The following is a 21,606-nucleotide window of genomic DNA, read 5'->3' on the forward strand; positions in this document are numbered from 1 at the left end:
ATCCTCTGGGGTAGTCTATTGAAAGAAATCTTTGAAGGATATAAGAGCTACTCCTTCTACTGTGAAGCTTCCAAGGTAAAGACCCTTTAAATATCTGTAGTAAGGAGGAATTACAAACAAATTATTTGATAAGCAACACAAAATCAAGAAGAGTTACAATTTAACATTGGGCTTTTATCTTTAAAGCAGACATTAGGCACACGAGATGACAAAATGAATCTAAGTCACACAGTATAAGTGAGGCCTCATTTCTTGAAAGAATCACAGAGATAGGTGCACCAAGTTTTGATTGTCATTTAAAGCCATGGCTGGAGAAAACAATGGCAGACTTACATTACCATGGACATGTCAAAATTGCTAAGAAAAGCTTTTTCCTGGCTCAGCTCCTCCATTCTTCTGTCCCCTTAGCATAGCAAAGGCTTCTCATTCTGAGCTATAGAAAAAGAACACTTCTAAACAAATCTAACAGAATATTTTATGGAAACTTTTGGGGTAGAAAATTATGTGTATAATAGTAATATAAAATAGACTTTGAACTATTACTTTCTCTGTCCTAGGTTTAAATTAGATTCAGCCGAATCCTTTCTCTGGATGGCTAAGAACAATTATCATAAATAAACCAATGAAGCCTAAACATCTGTTTAAAAGATTGTGAAGTTTAAAAGAAGGTGAAGCACGTTTCATGGATGTAAATGTTACAAATCCAGTTATGGCGACTACATGGAGCTGACAAGTTCCTGCTTGTGGTATGTCTAGAAGTATTCTCATTTAGTGCTGTAGGCAACACTGGGTGCCATCTACTTGCCAAGGCTAATTTACAGTGTGCCTAAGTTTCTTACTTTGTTTTGAACAGTGTTAAGTACCCTGAGAATTCTGCTTCATCATCACACATTCATGATGAATGGTTTTACTCAGTCCCAAGATTAAGATGGCGGTTCATGTGGGTCTTGTACTAATGGTCATACTGTCCTAAAGTAAATTCCAGCAAGTTACACCTAATGCATGTATAATGCCAATTACCCCATTTTATTAGACAAGGATGACAGATAAACATAACTCTATGGAATCCTTATTTATTTATTGAGAATGCTATTCTACTTCTTCCATTTCTCTGATGGTGAAAATGAAGAAAGGCTAATCATGTTATTGCAGGTATTTCTTATATATCAACTAGCTCACGTCAAAAGAATTTCACCTTTATACTTACAAGCTATAAAGTCCCTGACTTCAGTTTTTCTTTATGTCAGTATCAATCTCTTAAATATAACATATCAAATTTCATATGTCACTTTAAGGACAGAGGTAAATATGAATGGAACAGTTTTATCAGTTGCACATCACCTGCATGGAAAATAGCTGTTTCCTCAAGCTTCTTGCTTATGCTTCACAGTTCTTTTAAGGATGATTATACTTTGCAGTTTTACAGCAGGGGTCAGTCATCTCTAATATTTGTTGAAGAATTACACGACACAAATTTAAATTTAAGTATATTTTTTTAGTTAACTCTCATTTCTTAAGGGTCTCAAGCTACAATTTTGCTATTTTCATATTCTGACCATTGAAGCCCAGATCTGTCTTCACCTGCATCTTTACTCAGGTAAGTTAATGGACAGGAACATTTTTAGTGTATCGCACATGGCCTTGGTGACATCTATTATTCTATTGAATTCCTAACTAGAGTAGCAGATGTAGTCAGATGAGCTCTGATCAAATTGTTTATACATACTGGCTTAACACCAGATTCTCATTAGGGGCGATATCAGAAATTGATCCAAGCAACTGAGAAATCAAAATAGGTGTCCATACATGCACACGATACATGCACACTATACATGCATACTGGGAAAGGTGGCTATCTCACTGTAGCACTAGTTCGCTTAATTCAGAAAGTGTTTAACCAAGTAAGGTCTAAATAAGTTTGGTTATTAGTTTTGAAAGTGATAGCTTGTCTGTGAATAAGCTTGACAGACAGACTATTCCAAAATGAACATACATGGTCAGAGCAAGGCAGCCTCCCAAGTAGGCTCATAACTCAGAAGTGCCATTAATGTTCTGAGGTTGGATATTCTGTAGCTCACTGATGAAACTAACACCTGTGGTTAGGAAAGAAAAGGGAAGTCAACACGAGGCAAGTGACAGTTCTTTCTTGAGCTTACTACTATCGCATAGCTCCTGTCTCCCCTCATAGGGTCTCAATGAGAGCTAAGGAGAACACAATTACTTCCTCAGCAGGAAATCCACATTCCTTTAGTAATAATAATTTACTAATAAGAGTTTGGTAGAAAAACCTTTTAATTAAAACAATTTACACATTGACACTTATGGCTTAACTAGGATAATTTTTGTCCAAGTTAAAAATGTACTAAGGACAAAACAGAAGACTGGCGTAAATAATGTACAGCACTTGCTCAAAACAGTAGTGAATTGTAAGAGCTATCAAAGCAAAGTCCAATTGGAGTAATTAAAGTTTTACATAGGTAAAAATAACTATCTGAGAAATCAAGAACATATTTAATCGTATCGCACAGAAACACTGGTATTAAGTCACCTTCCTACAAAATTTCAAAGCATAAGGATAAACTTTTCTACCTACCAGAGACCAACAACTGACCTGATTACTCAGAATATCTTTGAAATGTTATGCCTTAATTTAACAGAGCAATAGTCCATGTTTGTGTATATGGACTATCTGGTTACTACCTTGGAACAACTGATGTTTGTTTTTTCTGTAATCATCTGATTATGTTTGATAGAGAAACAAAAATCCCATTACAATATGGCCATGTCTTCAATTAGGTTAATTTCCTTATTTATTACTTATAAGCATCATGGATTGATTCTAATTAAAAAAGAAAGAAAAAAAAACACACCTTAATGAGTATAAGATTAAAACAAACTAATTTTAGGTTTGTGTGATTAGTACCTTTATAAAGGATTGTAGATGGACTTCCTATATGTATATATAACCAGTCTGTTCTCTCTAGTTCTAACACCACTGAAATCCCAGTCCTAAAACTAAATTACTTTTAAAAGTAAACAAATTTGTACCTTCTATAACAACCCAATAGGCATCTAGCTGTCATACTACACATTATTACAAAGAGGCACGCTAATGTAGCACAATGGACTGAGGTTATAACTGTTGATAAAAGGGAGTGAGTACTTAGAAGTAACATTCATTTTATCATCCATAAAAATGCTCAACTTCTAAAACACCCACACAGTGAAAAGACAGTCTGGTAAATCCAATATTTGTAAAAACTATGCACAAAACGCACAGTATTTGGGAAAAGAGGAAAGATTTATACAAGTAGCAGTTTTAAAATGTAACTGCCCTACTACTAATTACACATTGACACACTAACCAAAAATTCACTACAGTCATGTCTATAAAGCAGGTTAACCTTTCTAAGTAGGTTTCCTTACTCAAACTAGATGGCGGAGCTGTTAATACTGCACACAGAAAATTAGCAATAATTGACTTTTACACAAATATAAAGGGTTTTTCTATCCCCCAACTACTTAAACATCAAAACCTATGCTTATAAAACTTTAAACCTTTCAGCAGCCTAAGTATTTCAAATGAAGCCACTCACAACAGACTTCTCACACTCTTTACATCTGAAGTCTGCAGACCTAGTTATCTAGGGTAGACTCCTTCAGAGATACTTCAGCCTCTCTCTCTTCTCCAGGTGTCCTAAAATAAAGGAGATAAAAGAAAGTCATTACAACTAGGCTTGGGGGTTTTTCTCTTGAGCAAGAAGGGCATTAAATCTGTGTCCTATTTAATTTAGAAATAGAAAAAAAAATCACAAAATTGCTACCAATGTAATGCACAGATCTGGTGAGATAATCTTAGGAAACATTCTAGATCTGGTGCTAACTTTTGTGATGCATAAAAATTGTTTCCTTCATTGTGTTCCCACCTAAATCCATTTTCCTGAATAAATAAATATACAAGCCAGCTGTGGCTGGAGGACTGCTACAAGTTCAAGGCCAACCTGTACAATACAGGGAGACCTTGTCTCAATAAACCTTTTTGGGGTGTTGGAGATGAGATGGGTTCTCACTCTGTAGCTTTCTGTCTTCTGATGATAGGGACTGAACACAGAGCCTTAGCCAAGAGCACTACTAAACACATCCAGTTCTTCCTCCTGCCTTTTTGATTCAAAGCTTTTTTAAAAATTAGTAAGGCTAATGATGATGCAGTAGCATGCACCTCTAATTCCAGCACTCCAGAGGCAGACATTTCTGTGGGTTAGGACTAGCCTGGTCTACATGCAACTTCCATGACAGTCAGGGAAATAGACAATCACAAAATACACAAGTGAGGTCTTGTCTAAAAGGAGTCTGGGGGTAAAGGCGAGTAAAACAAAAATCACTGGGTATAGAGCTCAGTGACAGAGTGTGACTACCATGATTGAGTCTCAGGGAGAAATACAAAATAAACACTGATTATTTTCTTAATACTAATAAACTTTGGGGCTCTATTGTGAATGATGAGCAAAGCACAATAAAAAGTACACTTCTGTAGGATGGCAGTTGCGAAAGCCAAGGTAGGAAGATGATCTCTAGAATCCAGGAGTTTGAAGCCAAATTCAGCACCAAAGCAAGAACCTTTACATTTTCCTATCATGTCTGAGTATATGCCACAGACGGCTATATGGTTGCTAGAAATCCAGGGAAGAGCTAGTACTTTTGCTGTGAGCCATCTCCAGCCTGCCTCTGGCTTAACTCAACGGGACTGTCATAACATGCCTTACTTTGTCTTACTGCCGGCCTCACGGCTGTCTTTGCTTTCTTCCGCACTGTCACCATTATGTTGTGGATGATTACTTTCCTGAGCATCAGATCCTCCATTTAGGCTCTTTGTACCTTTAGAATGGAAAAACTGTTACTACAATACAAAATGGTACACTGAATTATCTTAAAAAGTCAAAGCATGGCCCTCACGGTGCTAACGATTCAGCCTTTGAATGAGTGATTAGGTTGGAGCCATTTCAAACAGCAATGAAAAGATGGACTACTAATTCATACCATTCAAAGTCTACAACAGCACAATTAGGATTTTTTAATGGACTTACTACAATGAGGAACAACGTTAACTCTGTAGGACACTAGCATGTAGTTTTGGGGTTTGTTTGTTTTACTTTAGGAGAACCAAATTTTGTCTTAATAGTAGAGCACAATATGCTTAAAGTATCCAAATGACAAGACTAGGGAGGACAGTTTCCTGTAAAACCCACTAATACATCTCTTAAAAAAACACAAAACTATCAAATAAATGAGATTTTTTTTTTTTTTTTTTTTTTGCTGTTGTTTTGTCTTGAAAGATAAGTATAAGCCTGTTAAAGTGTTTTTTAACATTGAATCGGGAAGGCTGATAATGGTATTCTATCCTTAGGTACATTCTGAACCATTTAATGTACTTGGGTTGACACGAAAGCCATACAAAGACATGTACCACAACATGTACATACTAAGCAGCCCTTTACGCAACACCTTTGGAGCCTGCAGTATTGTATCTTGACTACAACTCAATTTAATATGCACCCCAAACTCCCTTCCTGGCAGTTTTATTCACTGACACAGGTGAATTATTTATTTATATCACAAAGCACAGGTGGGTGTCAGCAGCCATCTATTTGGATAATTTGTCATCACTGTTCCTCCTGACTATTTAGATGCTACCCATTGCTAACCAACTATTTTCTTATAGCACAATAGAAAAGTACAGCTTATATCAACAAGCACATAACCATGTAATTAAAAGTCATATATTTTATTAAAACATTGCCCAAAATGGCTATTGGCTATAAGAAAGAAAGAAGCATTTTTAACTGCCTAGGATGCTGCAATTCTGGTCATGTGCATATATAATAAAACCAAAGATCAAGGGAAGAATATGTATGTAAAATATATACATACTTTCCCCGCCCCCTCGCTAAAGCAAATTAAGGAGGGAATTGGTTGGTTCTCTAGGAAACATCCTGATTTTCCTCAGAAGTAAACTGTCATTAACAGTGTTTCTGCTAGACATTTCCTTCACAGTGCCCCTCTAAACCTTCTTATAGGTCTTAGACAAGTACTCTGAGCTAATGGCGTCCACATGGTTGTTTCCAGTCAATGACCATGCAGTGTCGCTTCACTAATGGTAGAGGCTTCTTCATTTCTAACACATTAACAAAACCATTTACAAAAGCAGTTCTGGCAAATAACTGACAAGCAGGACAGCAGCAGCTTACCGTATCACCACATACCTGTTTGTTCCTTTTCTAGCTTTTTGTTTGGCCCTTTCTTCCCTTGATCTTTGGTTTTATTTGCTTCCTCATGCTGTCTTTGTTCAGCAAGAGATTTGTTTAGCACTTGGGTGATGACGGAATCCCCTTCACCAACCAAAAACATATTCTTAAACTTGTTATACAACATTGTAGACTTCTCCATGATAACTTGACTGACTTTGAACCGCCGGATCTGAGAAAACAACAGTCACAGTTATTTTCCCTGGTTGATTTACACTTCCTTTAAAAGTGAACTGAGAAAAGACGTTACATTTGCAGGCACTTACTTTCTTCAGGGTTGTGATCATCTCTGTGTGTTTCTGAGCTTGTTGCATTGTTACCTGAAGTGAAGCGAGTTCATCCAGTGCCTCAATGCATCTGTTCACATCCTTCATGACAAAACAGCAATGTCACAACTGTTAATTACCACAGCATCTTGTACTCTACTTCTGAAGATCTAAAAGCTCTTACGGTGGTACAAAAATGGCCAGGTATTGTTCCTTTTATCTTAAACTTATACACTTAAGTCATGTGAGAATATATATAAAGCTGTTAAAGCAGTGTATTTTAAATGACGTTAAACACTTACTAGATTATCAATTTTGAGTGAATTTTTAATTTCAGCATGTATCCTTTGAAGTCGAGAATCCATTGATGTTTCTATAAATTGAAATATGTGAAAAACAGTAAATAGTTTTTCCCCACACCATATCTCTGTACATTTAAACACATAAAAGTAATGGTGTTATAATAATTCTTTCATAATCTTTAATAAACTCATAGATGGAATAGTGTAAAAGTTACCTGCTAATTTTCATATATGGTTTGGAGAACAAACATGCAGCATAAAAGCACACAATTACAGCATGCTGCATTTGTTCGATCTCAGATGATAAGCTTCTACTCCTACAAGTCAGCTCTTAAACTGCTGTTTCACCTCATGCATTTAACTGCAAGGTATTTATCAAAAGCCTCCAGCTCTTAGCTGGGCTGCACAACTGACACCAAATAAGTATTAAGCTGTTAGCAGGTTTATTTTAATTGCTTAAAATGCAATTTAATATAGAATCTAGTATGTTTGTGAGCTCTAAGAACACGAAATGGGATTCCAAGTCATTTTTAAATTTTGTGTCAATTTACTGTATTTTGTTTTTTTAAAGTCAGGATCCCACTTTGTGTCCCTGGTTGGTTTGAAACTTGAGGTTCTACTGGGTGTGCTTCCATAGATGCTAGGGTTACAGGCTTGTGCCATCTCATCCAGCTTCGGTAACTTTCTGTGTAATTCTGTGTGTCTTAGAAAGTAAAATAACTAACCTCGCTTCTTCTCCACTTTCTTAACTTCTGGCTTCTTTCCTTCATCTTTAGTCTGCCTATCAAATGTTAACACAAATATTTCAAAACACTGTAACTTTGTGACTGAGGTTAGCAAATGCCCATATTCCCGTGTAAAGGTTTAAAAAAATGTTCCTTAAAAATAATACATCAGCCTACAAAACAGGACGCTGATTAGTTGCTAGAAGCATATAATGCTGTATAGCATTAACATAAATACAGAAAAAACTCAAACATGCTAAGGTAGTCTTTCAGTCACAATGAAATATTCCAATTTCAGGATCACTGGATAATCCACAAAAGATGGTCTACAAACCTGTAATGAATTTTAAATTAACTTTCTTCACTACATTTTTTTAAAGCATATTAAAGTAGACCAGTTATGTTGTACCCCACATCTCCAAAGAACAGGTAACTCAAGGGCCTTATCAATTGGCTCCAATTGTAAATAGCCCTGCTTTAAGCTAACACTATATTGGTTTTGGGTTTTTTTAAGTTGTAGAGGAGGCCATTGTTTTCGAGGTAAATGACATCCACAAGTACCACTTTACTAAGATTAACAAAAAAAATAACCATTTGAATTAGAAATTTTACTTTCTAGTACCTTGGCTTGGCATTCAGGGCCTATTATGAACCAATTAAAATAGACAAGAACAAAAAATACCTAAAAATCAGGTTTTTTTTTTAAAAAAAACTTTATTTTAAAATTTTGGTTACAGTTTCATATTTTTACTTAACAAGTCTACTGTTTAATCTCTCAGGATTAAAAAGAAAAAAAAAAACAAGACTCTAAAGAACTTAACAACAAAAGAATGTCAAGGGAAGGGCACACCTGCCCCATTTTTCAAGAACGTAATAGCTATTTCAGTTTAATACCTATCTTCAAAACAAAATGAGTTTTCATATTTTCTAAATGAAATAATGTACAACCACCGACTTCATCTATGTTTGTTATAACTTCAAACACAAAGCTTCATTTTAAGCTTGGCTAAAAAAAAAAACAGGAATGATGGCCAACCTTAATATGTAGTGTGTACCTTACAGGATATTTTGTTAACAATCATAACACAGTTAATAATGCCATTAATAGTGAAGTCCTCAATTTAGAATCTGGAACATTTCTTCCATCAAGGGGGGAGGGGAAAATTCAGTCCAATGAGTCTGTCTCAAGATCTTCATCGCTTGTATGCTCCACTCGTATTCTCTTTTCAGTTACTGGATTAATGCTTTGAGCCCAAAATGAGATATATTTTTATTACTGTAGATTACATGTTGTTTGGCTGGGAATACAATACAATAAACTTTATTTTGCATAATGCATTTCACACAAGTTGCATCTGAAATGCTTTACAGAGCAAAACTGTCCAAGTACAAAGTTTGTAATAACAGGAGAAGGAAAGAAAACACAAATATTAGAATTTGAGAAAGTTACATTGGAGGACATTCAAAAGAAACTGAAATACAAAAAAGATAACTTGAGATTCTGAAGAGAATTGGGCTAGATTCACTAGGCAACCACTAATTTATGTCTGAATTCTGGGAGCACAAAGTTAAAAAGCAACAACAGTCACAGTATTCAGTGGAAAGAAAGGACAGGAATAATGGCATTTACAGATGTGGCCATAATTTGGCATTTTAATCACTTAAAAAAACTTCCTCAAGCAGCTAAATTGCTCTGTATCCTCCAAATAGCTACAGAAGCAGAGAAATGTTTATAAGTAACTGTCTCCTCACTACCAATAAAAAGCCCACAAAAGTTTAGAGTAGGACACTTTAAAAATGAGAAAAAGTGACAGTGATAAACTAGGAAAACAAGTGTGTAAGAGACATGAAGTCTAATCACTGCAGTGACCATTCCTTGCTGATAAACTATTTACTGTATAGGAAAGAGGAAGAACATCCTCGTGGTAAATGTACATATCCGAGTGTCAAAGGTGCCCTGTCAGCCGTGGGTTTACTCTCACTGGCTTCCAGGTTTCCAACTGGGGTTGCACTCTTTCACCACCAGCATATTTTCATAATTCTGCTTAGCATGTTACACAAAACCTAATTGTACTTTCATTTATATTATAAAGCAGTTCACAAGAGGATACCTCAGTGAATTTCATCCTCTTGAAAAGTGAATAGAGCATGAAATAGCACGTGTGTAAGGTTTTTTAATATGGGAATTCACTTCAAAAGGCTTCATCAACTCTGGAAAGTGAGAGGCTAAAGGCCACTACTCTTTAAAAGGATGCAGACTGAAAACTAAAAAGAATACTTACTGCTCAGTCTCCATTTGTTCCTCCTGCTTGCGTTTCCGATCTGCAGCTTCTTTCTCATGTTGGCCTTTTAGCATGTTCCTCCTGTGAGCAGCCTGGAAGTTTCTTCCACCCTTTCTCTTCTGCTTGAGAATGAGGATGTATTTGTTAACTCTCAAGTTAGTGGTTTGAGACTAATTACACTTATGGTAGGTAGGAAAAAAAGCAACTAAGCTTAAGCCCATGCTTGCTTAAACAAGAACACAGATCTAACTCTTCTGAGTACATAGGAGTCCATTACTCCCCTTTAGAAGTGAGCTGAGAAGCTAGCCAATTACAGTTTTTGGCTTTGAGCAGTTCATGGTGGCAGACACCTTTAATCTCAGCACTTGGTAAGCAAAGGCAGATAAGCCAGTCTGGTCTGCAAAGCAAGTTACAGGTCAGCCAATGATGAATAGTTAGACCCTGTCTCAAATCCCTCCACAAAGCTAGGTTTCTAAAATACTGAAAAATAATCAGAGAAGCCCAAATATACGACTCAAGGCTATTAAAAAAATGTATTTTTCCACAAAAAAGATAAAGCTAATAAAATTTAATGTCATCTAAATAAAGTTATACTTCACTAAAAAATTACAATAGGAAAAGATTTAAAGTTTAATGTATAAATGCACCTCTTGTCTTTGATCCCAGTCATCTGGATTATCTACAACCATTGTTTATATAGCAGGGGTACTGGAAGTATATCTAGTTTCTAGAAATTAACTATAAGGGGGCAGGATAAATTCAAAATATAAAAAAAAAACATTTCAAACAAGCCTTAATTGGAATTCTATTAGGAAAAATAAAGAAACCCATAAACCTTTAACAAATATTAAACATTCACTAAATAAGATTTTAAAAAGTACCTAAACTATCTAGCAAACAAACTTACAATGTATTTAGGGAAATAGTTCAGTGTTTTAAATGCTTCCTGTCCAAGAACTGCCTTCAGATCCCAAGCACCCCTACTAAAAGTTGAGTATGTTTTTGGGGTGGCAGGGATGGAGGGTAGGAACACAGGTAGATAAGCTAACCAGCCAATCTAGCTTCATATTCATGGAGAGCCTCGAAAACATAAATGTGACAGGGCCAAATAGATGACATCTCTTAGGCTCAGTTCCCAACACCCACATGGAGGGAAGGCCATCTCCAGTTCCAAGACATCTGTCTATACATTAGCATGAGGAAGAGGGCTCAGCAGTTATGAGGACCAGAGTCTGAATCCCGAAAACTCAAAGATTACACATAATTGTGGTGGCCCACCTATAATTTCAGCCATTGTAGGCAAATACACATGGCCTCCAGATCAAAGTTGCCACCAGGATTCACCACATGAGGAAATTGCTTGAGAGACACTTCAACCCTAGGCCTCTACATACTATATGCTGAACATGAACACCTCATACAGAAATACATGGGGAGAGGTCATTTTACCAGTGGGCTGATTTCCATACACAAAGAGGAAAGAAATGTCAATTTTCTACCTTTTCACCTTCTTGATCATCATCTTCTTCTGAATCAGAGGTTGACGTAACCCCTGGTTTAGCTAAATTTTTCCGTTTAGATTCGACTTCTTTCTTCCCCTCTTTCTTATCTGGTTCTTTTCTTGGCTTCTCTTCTTCCTTTTGGCCTTCTTCCTCCTTTTTAAGCTGCTTTTTGGGTGGTTTTTCCTCTGGCCCCTTTTTTTTACTTTTGTCTTCATCAATAACCCTATATTAAGAGTGCAACAGTGGAAGATTCATTTACACTGTTTTGAAACAATTACTAGTCTTTATTCACGTGGGTGTGAGGAGGTGAGCTGCTGGATGTGGGTGCTGAGAACCAAACTGGGCTCTACTGAAGGACAGCAGGGCTATGAACTGCTAAACCATCACTCTCTCCTTTACTAAACAAGCATTCCAGCCGTAAAAATCATGGCAAAATTTATGTTTAAAAAAAGTTTAGGGGTTGGGGATTTAGCTCAGTGGTAGAGCGCTTGCCTAGGAAGCGCAAGGCCCTGGGTTCGGTCCTCAGCTCCAAAAAAAGAACCAAAAATAAATAAATAAATAAAAGTTTAGACAGTTTGCCATCCATAAGATGGAATTTACATTATGTACAATTTTTGGATGTTTCTTGCAACTATTTAGCATATATTCCAACACTGAAGTATAACCCAAGAACCCCATTTAGTAGAATTGCATTGTAGATGTTTATAAAAATATTTGTTTTAGAAATAAAACCTGTCAGTCATTTGTAGGGATTGAAAAACATTAAATAAATAAATGTTTACCTTCATTAAGCAAATCACCATACAAGCCATCAAGTAGCAGCCACTCAGAGTAGTGACACAAATCTGTTTTCTCTGCTACAGTCTAGTGACTGTTACTAAATCTACATTTTGTTGTTTTTAGAGACAAGGTTTACTATGTTACCCATGCTGGCTGCAAATGCCAAAGGTAAACAGTCTTGCAAAACAAAACAAAAAAATCTTGTTTTGGTGGTGGTGATGGTGGTTTTCCTCTTTGAGAGTACCTGTAACAATTAGCTTGGAAAAAAAGCTCTTGAAAAGTTCTATTTTAGTTGAAAAGTACCATCTCTCAAGCAGTATTTCAATAATCAATAATCCTTCAAATTCAGGTGTGGAAAAATGGCTCAGTGGTGAAAAAGTGCTTTTTGCTCTTTTAGAAAACCAAAGTTTACTTCCTGAGGCTAACCTCAGCTGGTTCACCACTGTGCCTTTCAGGTCTCATACCTTTCTTAGACGCTAAGAGCATTTGTGGTGTACATGTGCACATACATGACCACAACAGATCCATTCCTAAGTCACAATCAACACAACAGTCTCTCCTTTTCCTGATTTATATCCCCACAAGTTTCTCAAAACAATGCAAGGTGAACAGATTTTCTATGTGGAAAAAGATAACTAGCCTAGGAGATGGCTCAGCAGGTACAGATGCTTGCCATTGAGGCATAATTACAGGATCTCAATTCCCAGGAGCCAAACTTTAAAATGACCATAGGCCTTGCACACATACACAAAATAAATAAAATGTAGTAAAAATGATTTATAAGAAGAAAAACAATACTTTCTTTGGTAACTAAGTATCATTCTAAAAATACTTAAAATTAATTTTTAAAATAGTATAAAGAACCTATTACACAGAACAGTAGGTCTCTGGACACTACTCAAATATAATCAGCACAGAAATTTTTTTAGCAACTTTGCCTAAGTTCACAAAAAAGCACAAATGAGCGGACTCTGAATCCCTTACACACAAATGCTGCTCCAGTCTCTCATCAGTTTTAGAATAGAACAGTGACAGAAACAAGTATCATATAAGACAAAAGAAAAAAACCTCAAAAACACAAACTAGTTTCTACTATGCACAGGTCTCAAATAATTTTGTATTCAAAGTAAACTCACATGTCACTTTCTGACGGACAGGGCTGTTTTACCACTTTAGGTCTGCCTCTTGGTTTTGGAATCTTGACTTCAGTAGCTAGAAAAAAGCACGATTTTTTTCTTGAATGCTAGGCTCATGTGGAATACAAGTGTTACAGGATACATACACCCTAAACACTAGTGTGACCCAGGGACAAACAAAGTGACTATTTAGTGGTTAACAAAAAATTTCCCTTTGTCCCTATGTTTGACAGAGACTGAAAAGTGGGAGGAGTAGAGGGAGTGACTGCAGTAGGGATGGATTGTATGAGAAAGAAGACATGTATGTATAGTATCACTCATCACCAATGTGTACTATACATCTTTGGAACTTTATTAGCATTCATAAAGATCTTTACCATAAAACATGTACATACATCTTTCTTTCCTATCTGACTATTCCTCTTTACAGCTTTCAGTAAGGATACTATTGTGATGTAGGAAAAAAAATATTCTCGTTGATTTTCAGTGTTTTATTCTGTATTAGGAAGAACAACTCAGTATTATTTACAAACTATGAAGGCAATATCAGAATGCGGTAATCTGAAAGTGAAAAAAGTAAAATAAGCCCACGAGTCATAGTATTTATAATCTCAGGAGATTAATTTTCAAGTATTTGGAGAGATTTTAATTTAACTTGGAGACAAAAGCCACAATTATTTCAAGCTTAATAGTAGTCACAAGCAGAAACCGATTCTCCTTTAAAACTGTTTTTGTATATAGCCGGAGGCCTACATGGCATTTTTCTCAGACTTGTAGCACAGTGGTAATGTCTTTAATCAATGTCTGTTAATATTATCCTAAACATTTGAGCCCACAGTGTTTTCATGGACTGGAGTATTAATCACAGGCCAAACAAGTACTTAGGCATGAATGACCCTACCTGCAGGCCGTCCTCTCTTAGGACTTGCTTTCACATTGGAAGCGGTCGCTGCAGTCACCACTCCTGCCTCTTCAGTGTCTACTTGTTTTTCAGCCTGAATCACAAAAAGTTAACTTATTTAGCAAAATTGTAAGCATAAAAGCATAATCTGTATTTTTATTACTTTTGATCAATAACATTAAATCATCTCAGTGTTTTCACCCACTTTTAAAAAGTTTCCTGGGGCTGGGGATTTAGCTCAGTGGTAGAGCGCTTACCTAGGAAGCGCAAGGCCCTGGGTTCGGTCCCCAGCTCCGAAAAAAAGAACAAAAGTTTCCTAACCTAAAACAATTATTTGAAAAAATAAGACTAACATTTTGGATACAACAGGAAAACTGAATAATGCAATTATATACTTTAACAACTCACGCTGCCACTTCTAACTCTGCTTCATGTTTCAACTGAGACTGGCCTTTGATGCTAGTACTTTTTTATTTATAAACTTTAAACTTGCAGTGTTATGGAAAACTACAAGGCTGAAAAGTTAGTGGCCCCAAATGAGAATCAGCTATTACTGACTTAAAGCCCTTCAGGAAAATATTAAGAACCAGAAATCAGATATAAAATTAAAACACAAGGAAATAAGTGGTAATGGTTATAATTGCAAAGGTATGAAGAAAACTGAAGAATGTCAACTGAGGCATGTAAGGACATTAAACAGCCACTTGGACTTCAGTATTAATGCACCACCAGAGCAAGAATGTTCACAGAAGCATGCAGAACCACATTCAATAAGTAAAAAAAAAAAAATTGTCAACATAGTTACAAGAAACAGCATCGCTTCGCTATTTGAGGGGCAGAAGTTTGCATCTTTCCATGTAGACAACCCAGACTAGCCTTAAAACTATCTTTTCCTGCCTCAGAGAGTCCCTCCCAACTATTGTGATTATAGTCATGCCTCCAGGCCCAGGTCAATCTACCTTTAATCAATGATGCCCAGGATGATAAAAAAAGATATCTGCCTCTAAGAATTTATGCACAATGTCAAGGTTACTATGTGACTGTTCTCAGAAACAAAATAAACTTTCTCAGGAGATCTCAGGTTAAGAATGTATGAGATCATGCTGCCCTAATTCCAGATCTGAACCTGCAACCCCATGTTAAAGAGCCAGACATCTGTATTTCCATGAAGCCCCAGAGATGCCAAAGGTTTTCTTCCTGATGACTAATAAATAGGTCAGAAGTGCTTTAAATATAGGTTTAAACAGATCGGCTCCAGGGCAAAAAGAACTTATTCACTTACCCTTTCTGCATTTGGAAATAATTCGAAAGCAAGTAAGAATTACAAGTACAGTGGATCATTTGAGAAGATACCAATAAACAGTGAAACAGTCATCAATAATACAGTACAATAATCAACTTAATATCAAATAAAGATTGGCCCTACAATGGATCATGTTTATGACTATTACTGCAAAATCATTTAAGTAAAAGCCTTTACTCATGAAAATATTTTATCCAGGGTAAAGACTAGTTATTTGAAATACATGCATGGATATATTTAATGTTCACATTATAGGTTGACTGTTAAAGTAACTTATTTGACTGAAGCCTGTTAAGACTGGATTTATTTCTCATTGTTACCCTGCTTTTCAACTCTATCCTTTCAACTCTTTCCATACCCATCCGAGAACCACCGTTCATATATATCCTTTGCCAAGCCCACAATCCTGGCCCTGCTGTACCTGTTTCACAATCTCCAACAAAGACTAAGTTGATAAGCACCAGGAAGATAGGAGGGATAGACACAAATATACAATCATTTTCTGTATTTCAGATTGGAATCTCAAATACATGATTAGTCCTTTGACCTTCTACTCCAAGTCCTGAGTAGCTAACATACTTTTTATCCATTTATTGATTGAACCAAAGTCAGAATGGGGAAAGGGAAATATAGCCAGAAAGAATTGCCTTGATTTCCAAATCCCTTCCTGAGTCATATATCTCTTCCTTCTTAAATCAACCCCTTCAAAGTGAGCATTGCTTTTACATTTACTTACATAACTATCATTTTTCATGCTAGTTAAATGTTTCCCTGTATGTATGTAATGCAAAAAATACACCCGCAACTATCATTAAACATTTATTCTCCAATCTACTTCTTTTCTGTCCTTAACGCCTAAACAAAACTAAAATCTCCTGAGTAGACTAATTATCAAGTATCTTTCTGGACTCTTTGCACTGGAACAGTACTGTTAACTCCCCCCTTTCTTAGCTAGATAACTTCTCATCTCTCTTGATGCTTCTTCCAAGCCAACATTTCAAAGAGGTATGGTTCTCTCATCTCTTACTATATCCTGTCTCAATTCTGGCTTCTGCATCTATAAACATTCTCTTGATCTCCTCTAACATCTTACCTTTATAGCAGTGGTTGTCTCTCTTCCCCCTTTTGTACTGTAATCACAGGTATCTTCACTATAATTCCCAAGAGTACTTAACTTTTTCCTCTGAACACAAACCAACATGCTCTATATCCCCACATCAAGTATACAGTCCCTGAACAACTTGACATCTTCCTATGTTCTGTTCCACTCTTTTTTAGCATCAATCAGTTATAAACTCAACTTACTGAAGTGTTCTAAATTCTATCTCACTAACAAAATAAGTAACTTGAGGTGAGGCCTGGGTCCCTGGAATTTAATGGTAAATCCTAAGGCCCTTCATGACCTACTCAATTACTAGGTCACTCTGATAGCCCTCATCTTAACTGTCATAGGCAATGGAGCAAATAAGCCTCTTGGCTCCCCTGTGTATATCAAAGTCACATGTGTATCTCGCTATTGTCTGAAAAGAACAATGCACATATCTCAGTTTAGGGCACTTAATTAGGAGGGCATGGAATTCAGCCTGGGACCTTGCCTAGCATGTGCAAGCAAGTACTGATAAAGCCTCAGCACCACAGAACAAAACACTGCTTGTTTAAAATGCTAGCACACTGAGCTTGGGGTGTTCACTCAGTGGTAAGGCTTAGCTTAAAGCACGTTGAAAGCTCCAGGTTTGATTAACACAAAAAACCCCACATACATCAAAATCATCTATGCCTTCAGTAAGACATAATGGTTGCCTTACCTTGGTGTTGATGGCTACAACTTATCAGCATGGTAGTTACTAAACGTAGGGGTACCTGTGGCAATTTCTTAAAAGGAAACAAAATGAAATCTATCCCATCAACTGATTTATTCCATGCACAGAAAGTTCTGTTGTATAATGCAGTATTTTGTTTTTTTAAGATTTCTTTCAAAATTGGGGTCAAATGTCTCAAAATCCAATGCTTCTTCATCAGCCACTTACATAATATGTGAAATCCTTTAATATCATTTCAATATTCATAGTACCTTCGACCAGGAGGAGGCTGTCAAAAAAAAAAAGTCACGGACTGCTAATCCACCAGTGCTGATGGCTTCACTCACAGGTATGACTATCCGCACTGTATGCGTGTACATTTCCAGCACAGCACAGCACCTGGCAGCAGGTGATAGTCAATGGGTACCTGGACAAAGGAGTCTTCCTGGGCAGCAAGACTGACTTCCTCCTAAACCATGCTGTCAACAGCCATCATCAGGGTTCATTTAGTGTAAGTCCTAAATGTCCTAGGATTTCCAAAGTGGGTTCATATTCAAGTCATTAGTAGTTTCCAGACCCTAGGCTTTGAATATAGAAACTGACTATTCCTAGCTGCAGCTTCTTCCAAAGTAAGGCTGTCTGCAATGAAAACTTCATAGTGTGATCACATTCTTCAGTTTCCTTAGCTCTGGACACCTTACTAGAACTTCTCCATCAGCACATGCTACTCCCTGCAGCTTCCTGCTGCACCCTCACCTGTTGACCCAGGAGAGCTCCATCTGTACCTTTTTTAAAAATCAAAACAAAAAACCTCTCTCAGCATTCAGAAAATTAAAGACAGGGCCTCGGCCTGCATTGGGCTTGGGCTCACACTACAGCAGCATTCTGAGTGGCTTTACTTCTGCCCTGACTGACCACTAACACTCTCTCCTCAGCAGCAGGGATCTGTTGTACTTTCTTACCATTCCAGATTCACTTGAGCAGCACTCTCCATTTTGTACAGGAGTTTCGCTCTGTATTTGCAGTTGCACCTTGGCTTACTGGCCCAAGCAGCTCAGTTTTCAGTCTACTTCAGCTTTTAACACACCCTCCTCTAAGGGTAATCATTTATACCTTTTAGTTTAAAGAGGCCTCGCTGGCTTTTCCCACCTGAAGACCTAGAGGCCTTTTGTAAACTGACTAATCCCAGTATTTTCCTAAGAATGGGAATGGCCTGTGGAAGAGGGGAGCAGTCTGAACATTTTCCAATTAAGGGTGCTGTCTACGTAAGCCGTTTGTGGTGGCTCAAGTATTACCAACAACCATTAGAATACCTTAATATAACAAAATCTATGAATAATAAAATTTAACAAAATGTGACAAAGTAAATACATACTCTTATAAATACTAACAAATGTTCAGTTTGTAAAACACTGTGTGGGCTGAGCATATTGTCTTTAATGCCCACCTCTCAGGGAGCAGAGGCAGGTGATTTCTGTCGGTTTAAGGCCAACATGATAAGTCCCAGGACAGCCTGGTGGTATACATAGAGAGACCCTGTCTCAAAACAAATAGACCAAGCCAAAAAAACAAACAAACAAACAAACAAAAAACCCCAAAATGCTGCAGTTGTATTGCAGAGTACAACACAAGCAAGAAAATAAGTCATTCCTGTATTTTCCTATTGTGGTTAAAAAAAAATTAACAGGAGGCCTTGTCTGCTTTACTCCCTGTGCAAGTAAGTCTACCTGTGCCAGTGCAGTCAGTTCTAAAATCCTGACTTTATCACTGATCTGTTCTCATTGTCCTAATAGTCTCCTATCATCATCATCACACTGCCGTGAGTCAGAGCATTTAAAACAGTGAGCTCCCACCCCAGCAGTTCTTCAGAAAACATTGTACATTCCCTCTAACCTTCAGCCTTAAAGCCTATCAGTGGTGAAATGCATCATCGTGTTCTGCATTTCTGTTTGTGCCTGAGTGTGCCCTCAGATGACCAGACCTGCTCCTTTACTTGCTCATTGTTTAACACTGTTAAAGTTATAAGGTCATTTCCCTCATACATACATCAGGGGACAAAAAGCAACTGCAATTGTTTTCTTTTACTTCATAAGACATTAAGTTATTGGCTTAATTTCTATCATTGGCATACAAATGATTAGGACATAATAACTAGGTATAATAATAAAAGGTGTGAACAAACCTAAACTCACATTAATTAAAAACCTACAAAATACCTGGCCCAAACTGTCGCTGCCCCTCTTGTCTCACATAACATTGAATTAGCACAGTGGACAACAGCCTATGCTAGTATTGAGGAGTCAAGATTTACCATAAAGATTTCACGTGTATTATATCATCAACAGTTTGATTATGTACTGTTCATTTTATAGAGAAGATGAGGCAGGTGGACAGGAGTAAAAACTGGTTCACTTTCTTTCCCTTCATCATTCACTTAACTTGAGGGTGCCACAGCTTTATCACCAATGTTTTACTAAGTAACCAACTTACCCTCTAATTCTTAAAGGGTAGAGGTCAAGTCTAAATAATATCTCTGTTCTTCCTCAATTTAAATAAAATTCCTTTGAAATTCCTATACCATATTTAAGAAATTACCTTTCTCTTTCTTCCTCGCCTGGCAGCTTTTGGAGTGGTTATGTCAGCTGCTTTAGTCACATCCTAAAATGCAAAACAGCAGACAAAAAAAACAAGAAAAAAGTCACAGAAGAAATTGAATAAATTATACAAGAAACAAACAAATTTTCATAAACAAAAATTCCTAATACCCGCTTCACTGAAAGTGCTGGGAGAGGTCTCTAACGCTGACCTAGTGAAGGCAACGACTAGTGTCTTCAGGACAAAGATGCCTTATGGGATGCCTGCTGCTTTCAGGTGTGAGTAAGAGCGGCCTCCATAGGCTCCGATCTGTACGTGCTCAGTCATCAAGGACTGGTACTACCTGAGGAGGACTACAAATTGGGGCATTGTTGGAAGTGCACCACTGAGGGTGCACTTGGCGATTTCAAAAGCCCACAGCTAGATCCAGTGTCTCTCTACTCCTGCTGCCTGCAGATCTGGACCTAGAACTCTTCAGCACCATGTTTCCCTTATAGTGATACTGAGCTAAACCTCTGAAACTATGAGCAAGCCCCAATTAAATATTTTTTTTTTTTAAATTGAGTTGCCCTGGTCATGGTATCTCTTCAAACCAATAGATCAGTGACCAAGCAGCCTATAATGGATCTCTACTCAGAGAATAACACAGGAGAAATAAGCCTAGCTTTAAAAAATTTCAGTTTAATACTTTTTAAGCACTTCCAGCCCATAATACTCTAAACAACTATTTAATAAACACTAACCTTATACCTGATTTGCTTATAAAAACAATTTCAAATAAAATATCCATCCAAGGGCTAAAGGGAAAGTTCAAGGGTTAAGAGCACAGAGGATCCATGTTTGCTTTCCAGAACCCAAATGATGGGTCACCACCATTTTTAACTCCATTTCCAGGGTGTCTGTCCAGCGCCCTCCACAGGCTTCAAGAATGCATTCAGTAGACAAGCACACATACAGGAAATTAAAAACTTTTTAAATCCACGCATCTTAAAAATGCAAACTGTAGGGGTTGGGGATTTAGCTCAGTCAGTGGTAGAGCGCTTGCCTAGGAAGCGCAAGGCCCTGGGTTCGATCCCCAGCTCCGAAAAAAAGAACCCAAAAAAAAAAAAAAAAATGCAAACTGTATAAACCCTATTTAGTAGTTGAGAAAATTAGCATGTTTTCATTCACTTTTAAATATTTTAAAGATTACCTCCTACTTTGCCAGTTAATTTACTTTATAATTCCTTTCTTGCAGTAACTGTGAAATTCACAGGCAGTACTTAAGATACCCAAGGCCTATTCCTCCCTTGCAGTATACTCAATCAACTACTATCTATAGATACAGTTTCTTCATTTCTTCTTACACCAGAAAAGATACAAAACATACTTCATTGCTGGCTTTTTCTTCCTGATCAGTATCTTCCTTTGAAACACTAGTTTCTTTTTCTTCCGCTTCAACATCAGATGATGCATTTGACTGTTTGGTTGATACCTATAAAGAATAAATTATTCATTTTTTAAGATATGGTTTATCTAACTTGAAATTTTTCTACACATGTAAAATCAAAAGCTTGTTATGTATAGATATGGGAGTGCCCCGATTTCTGTTGCAAAGGACATTTAATACATAGAATTGTTAGAGTTTTAAACCAGGGAGTGGTGCTGCTGTAATCCCAGCATTTTATGTAGTGGGATGCCTGCAAGTGTGAGGCAATCCTAAGCTAAAGAACT

General features: G+C 37.0%; 1 protein-coding gene across 9 annotated transcripts in view; it reads right to left on the reverse strand.

Moving 5' to 3' along the window:
- Nucleotides 1-2,274: 2,274 nt before the first annotated feature.
- Psip1 (PC4 and SRSF1 interacting protein 1) overlaps nt 2,275-21,606 on the reverse strand; it is a 32,263-nt gene continuing 12,931 nt past the window's right edge. Inside the window, exons 5-16 of one of the 9 annotated variants that reach the window (XM_063287634.1) lie at nt 21,263-21,367; nt 19,894-19,956; nt 14,197-14,290; nt 13,296-13,371; nt 11,377-11,602; nt 9,878-9,996; nt 7,596-7,651; nt 6,871-6,941; nt 6,569-6,670; nt 6,261-6,474; nt 4,764-4,875; nt 2,275-3,697 (exon numbers count right to left, since the gene is read on the reverse strand). In XM_063287634.1, coding sequence (XP_063143704.1) covers nt 3,637-3,697; nt 4,764-4,875; nt 6,261-6,474; nt 6,569-6,670; nt 6,871-6,941; nt 7,596-7,651; nt 9,878-9,996; nt 11,377-11,602; nt 13,296-13,371; nt 14,197-14,290; nt 19,894-19,956; nt 21,263-21,367 — 1,299 coding nt within the window. In that variant the 3' untranslated portion in view covers nt 2,275-3,636. 9 annotated transcript variants of the gene reach the window in all.

This window comes from Rattus norvegicus, chromosome 5 (assembly GCF_036323735.1).
Source record: "Rattus norvegicus strain BN/NHsdMcwi chromosome 5, GRCr8, whole genome shotgun sequence".
Lineage (NCBI taxonomy): Eukaryota > Metazoa > Chordata > Mammalia > Rodentia > Muridae > Rattus > Rattus norvegicus.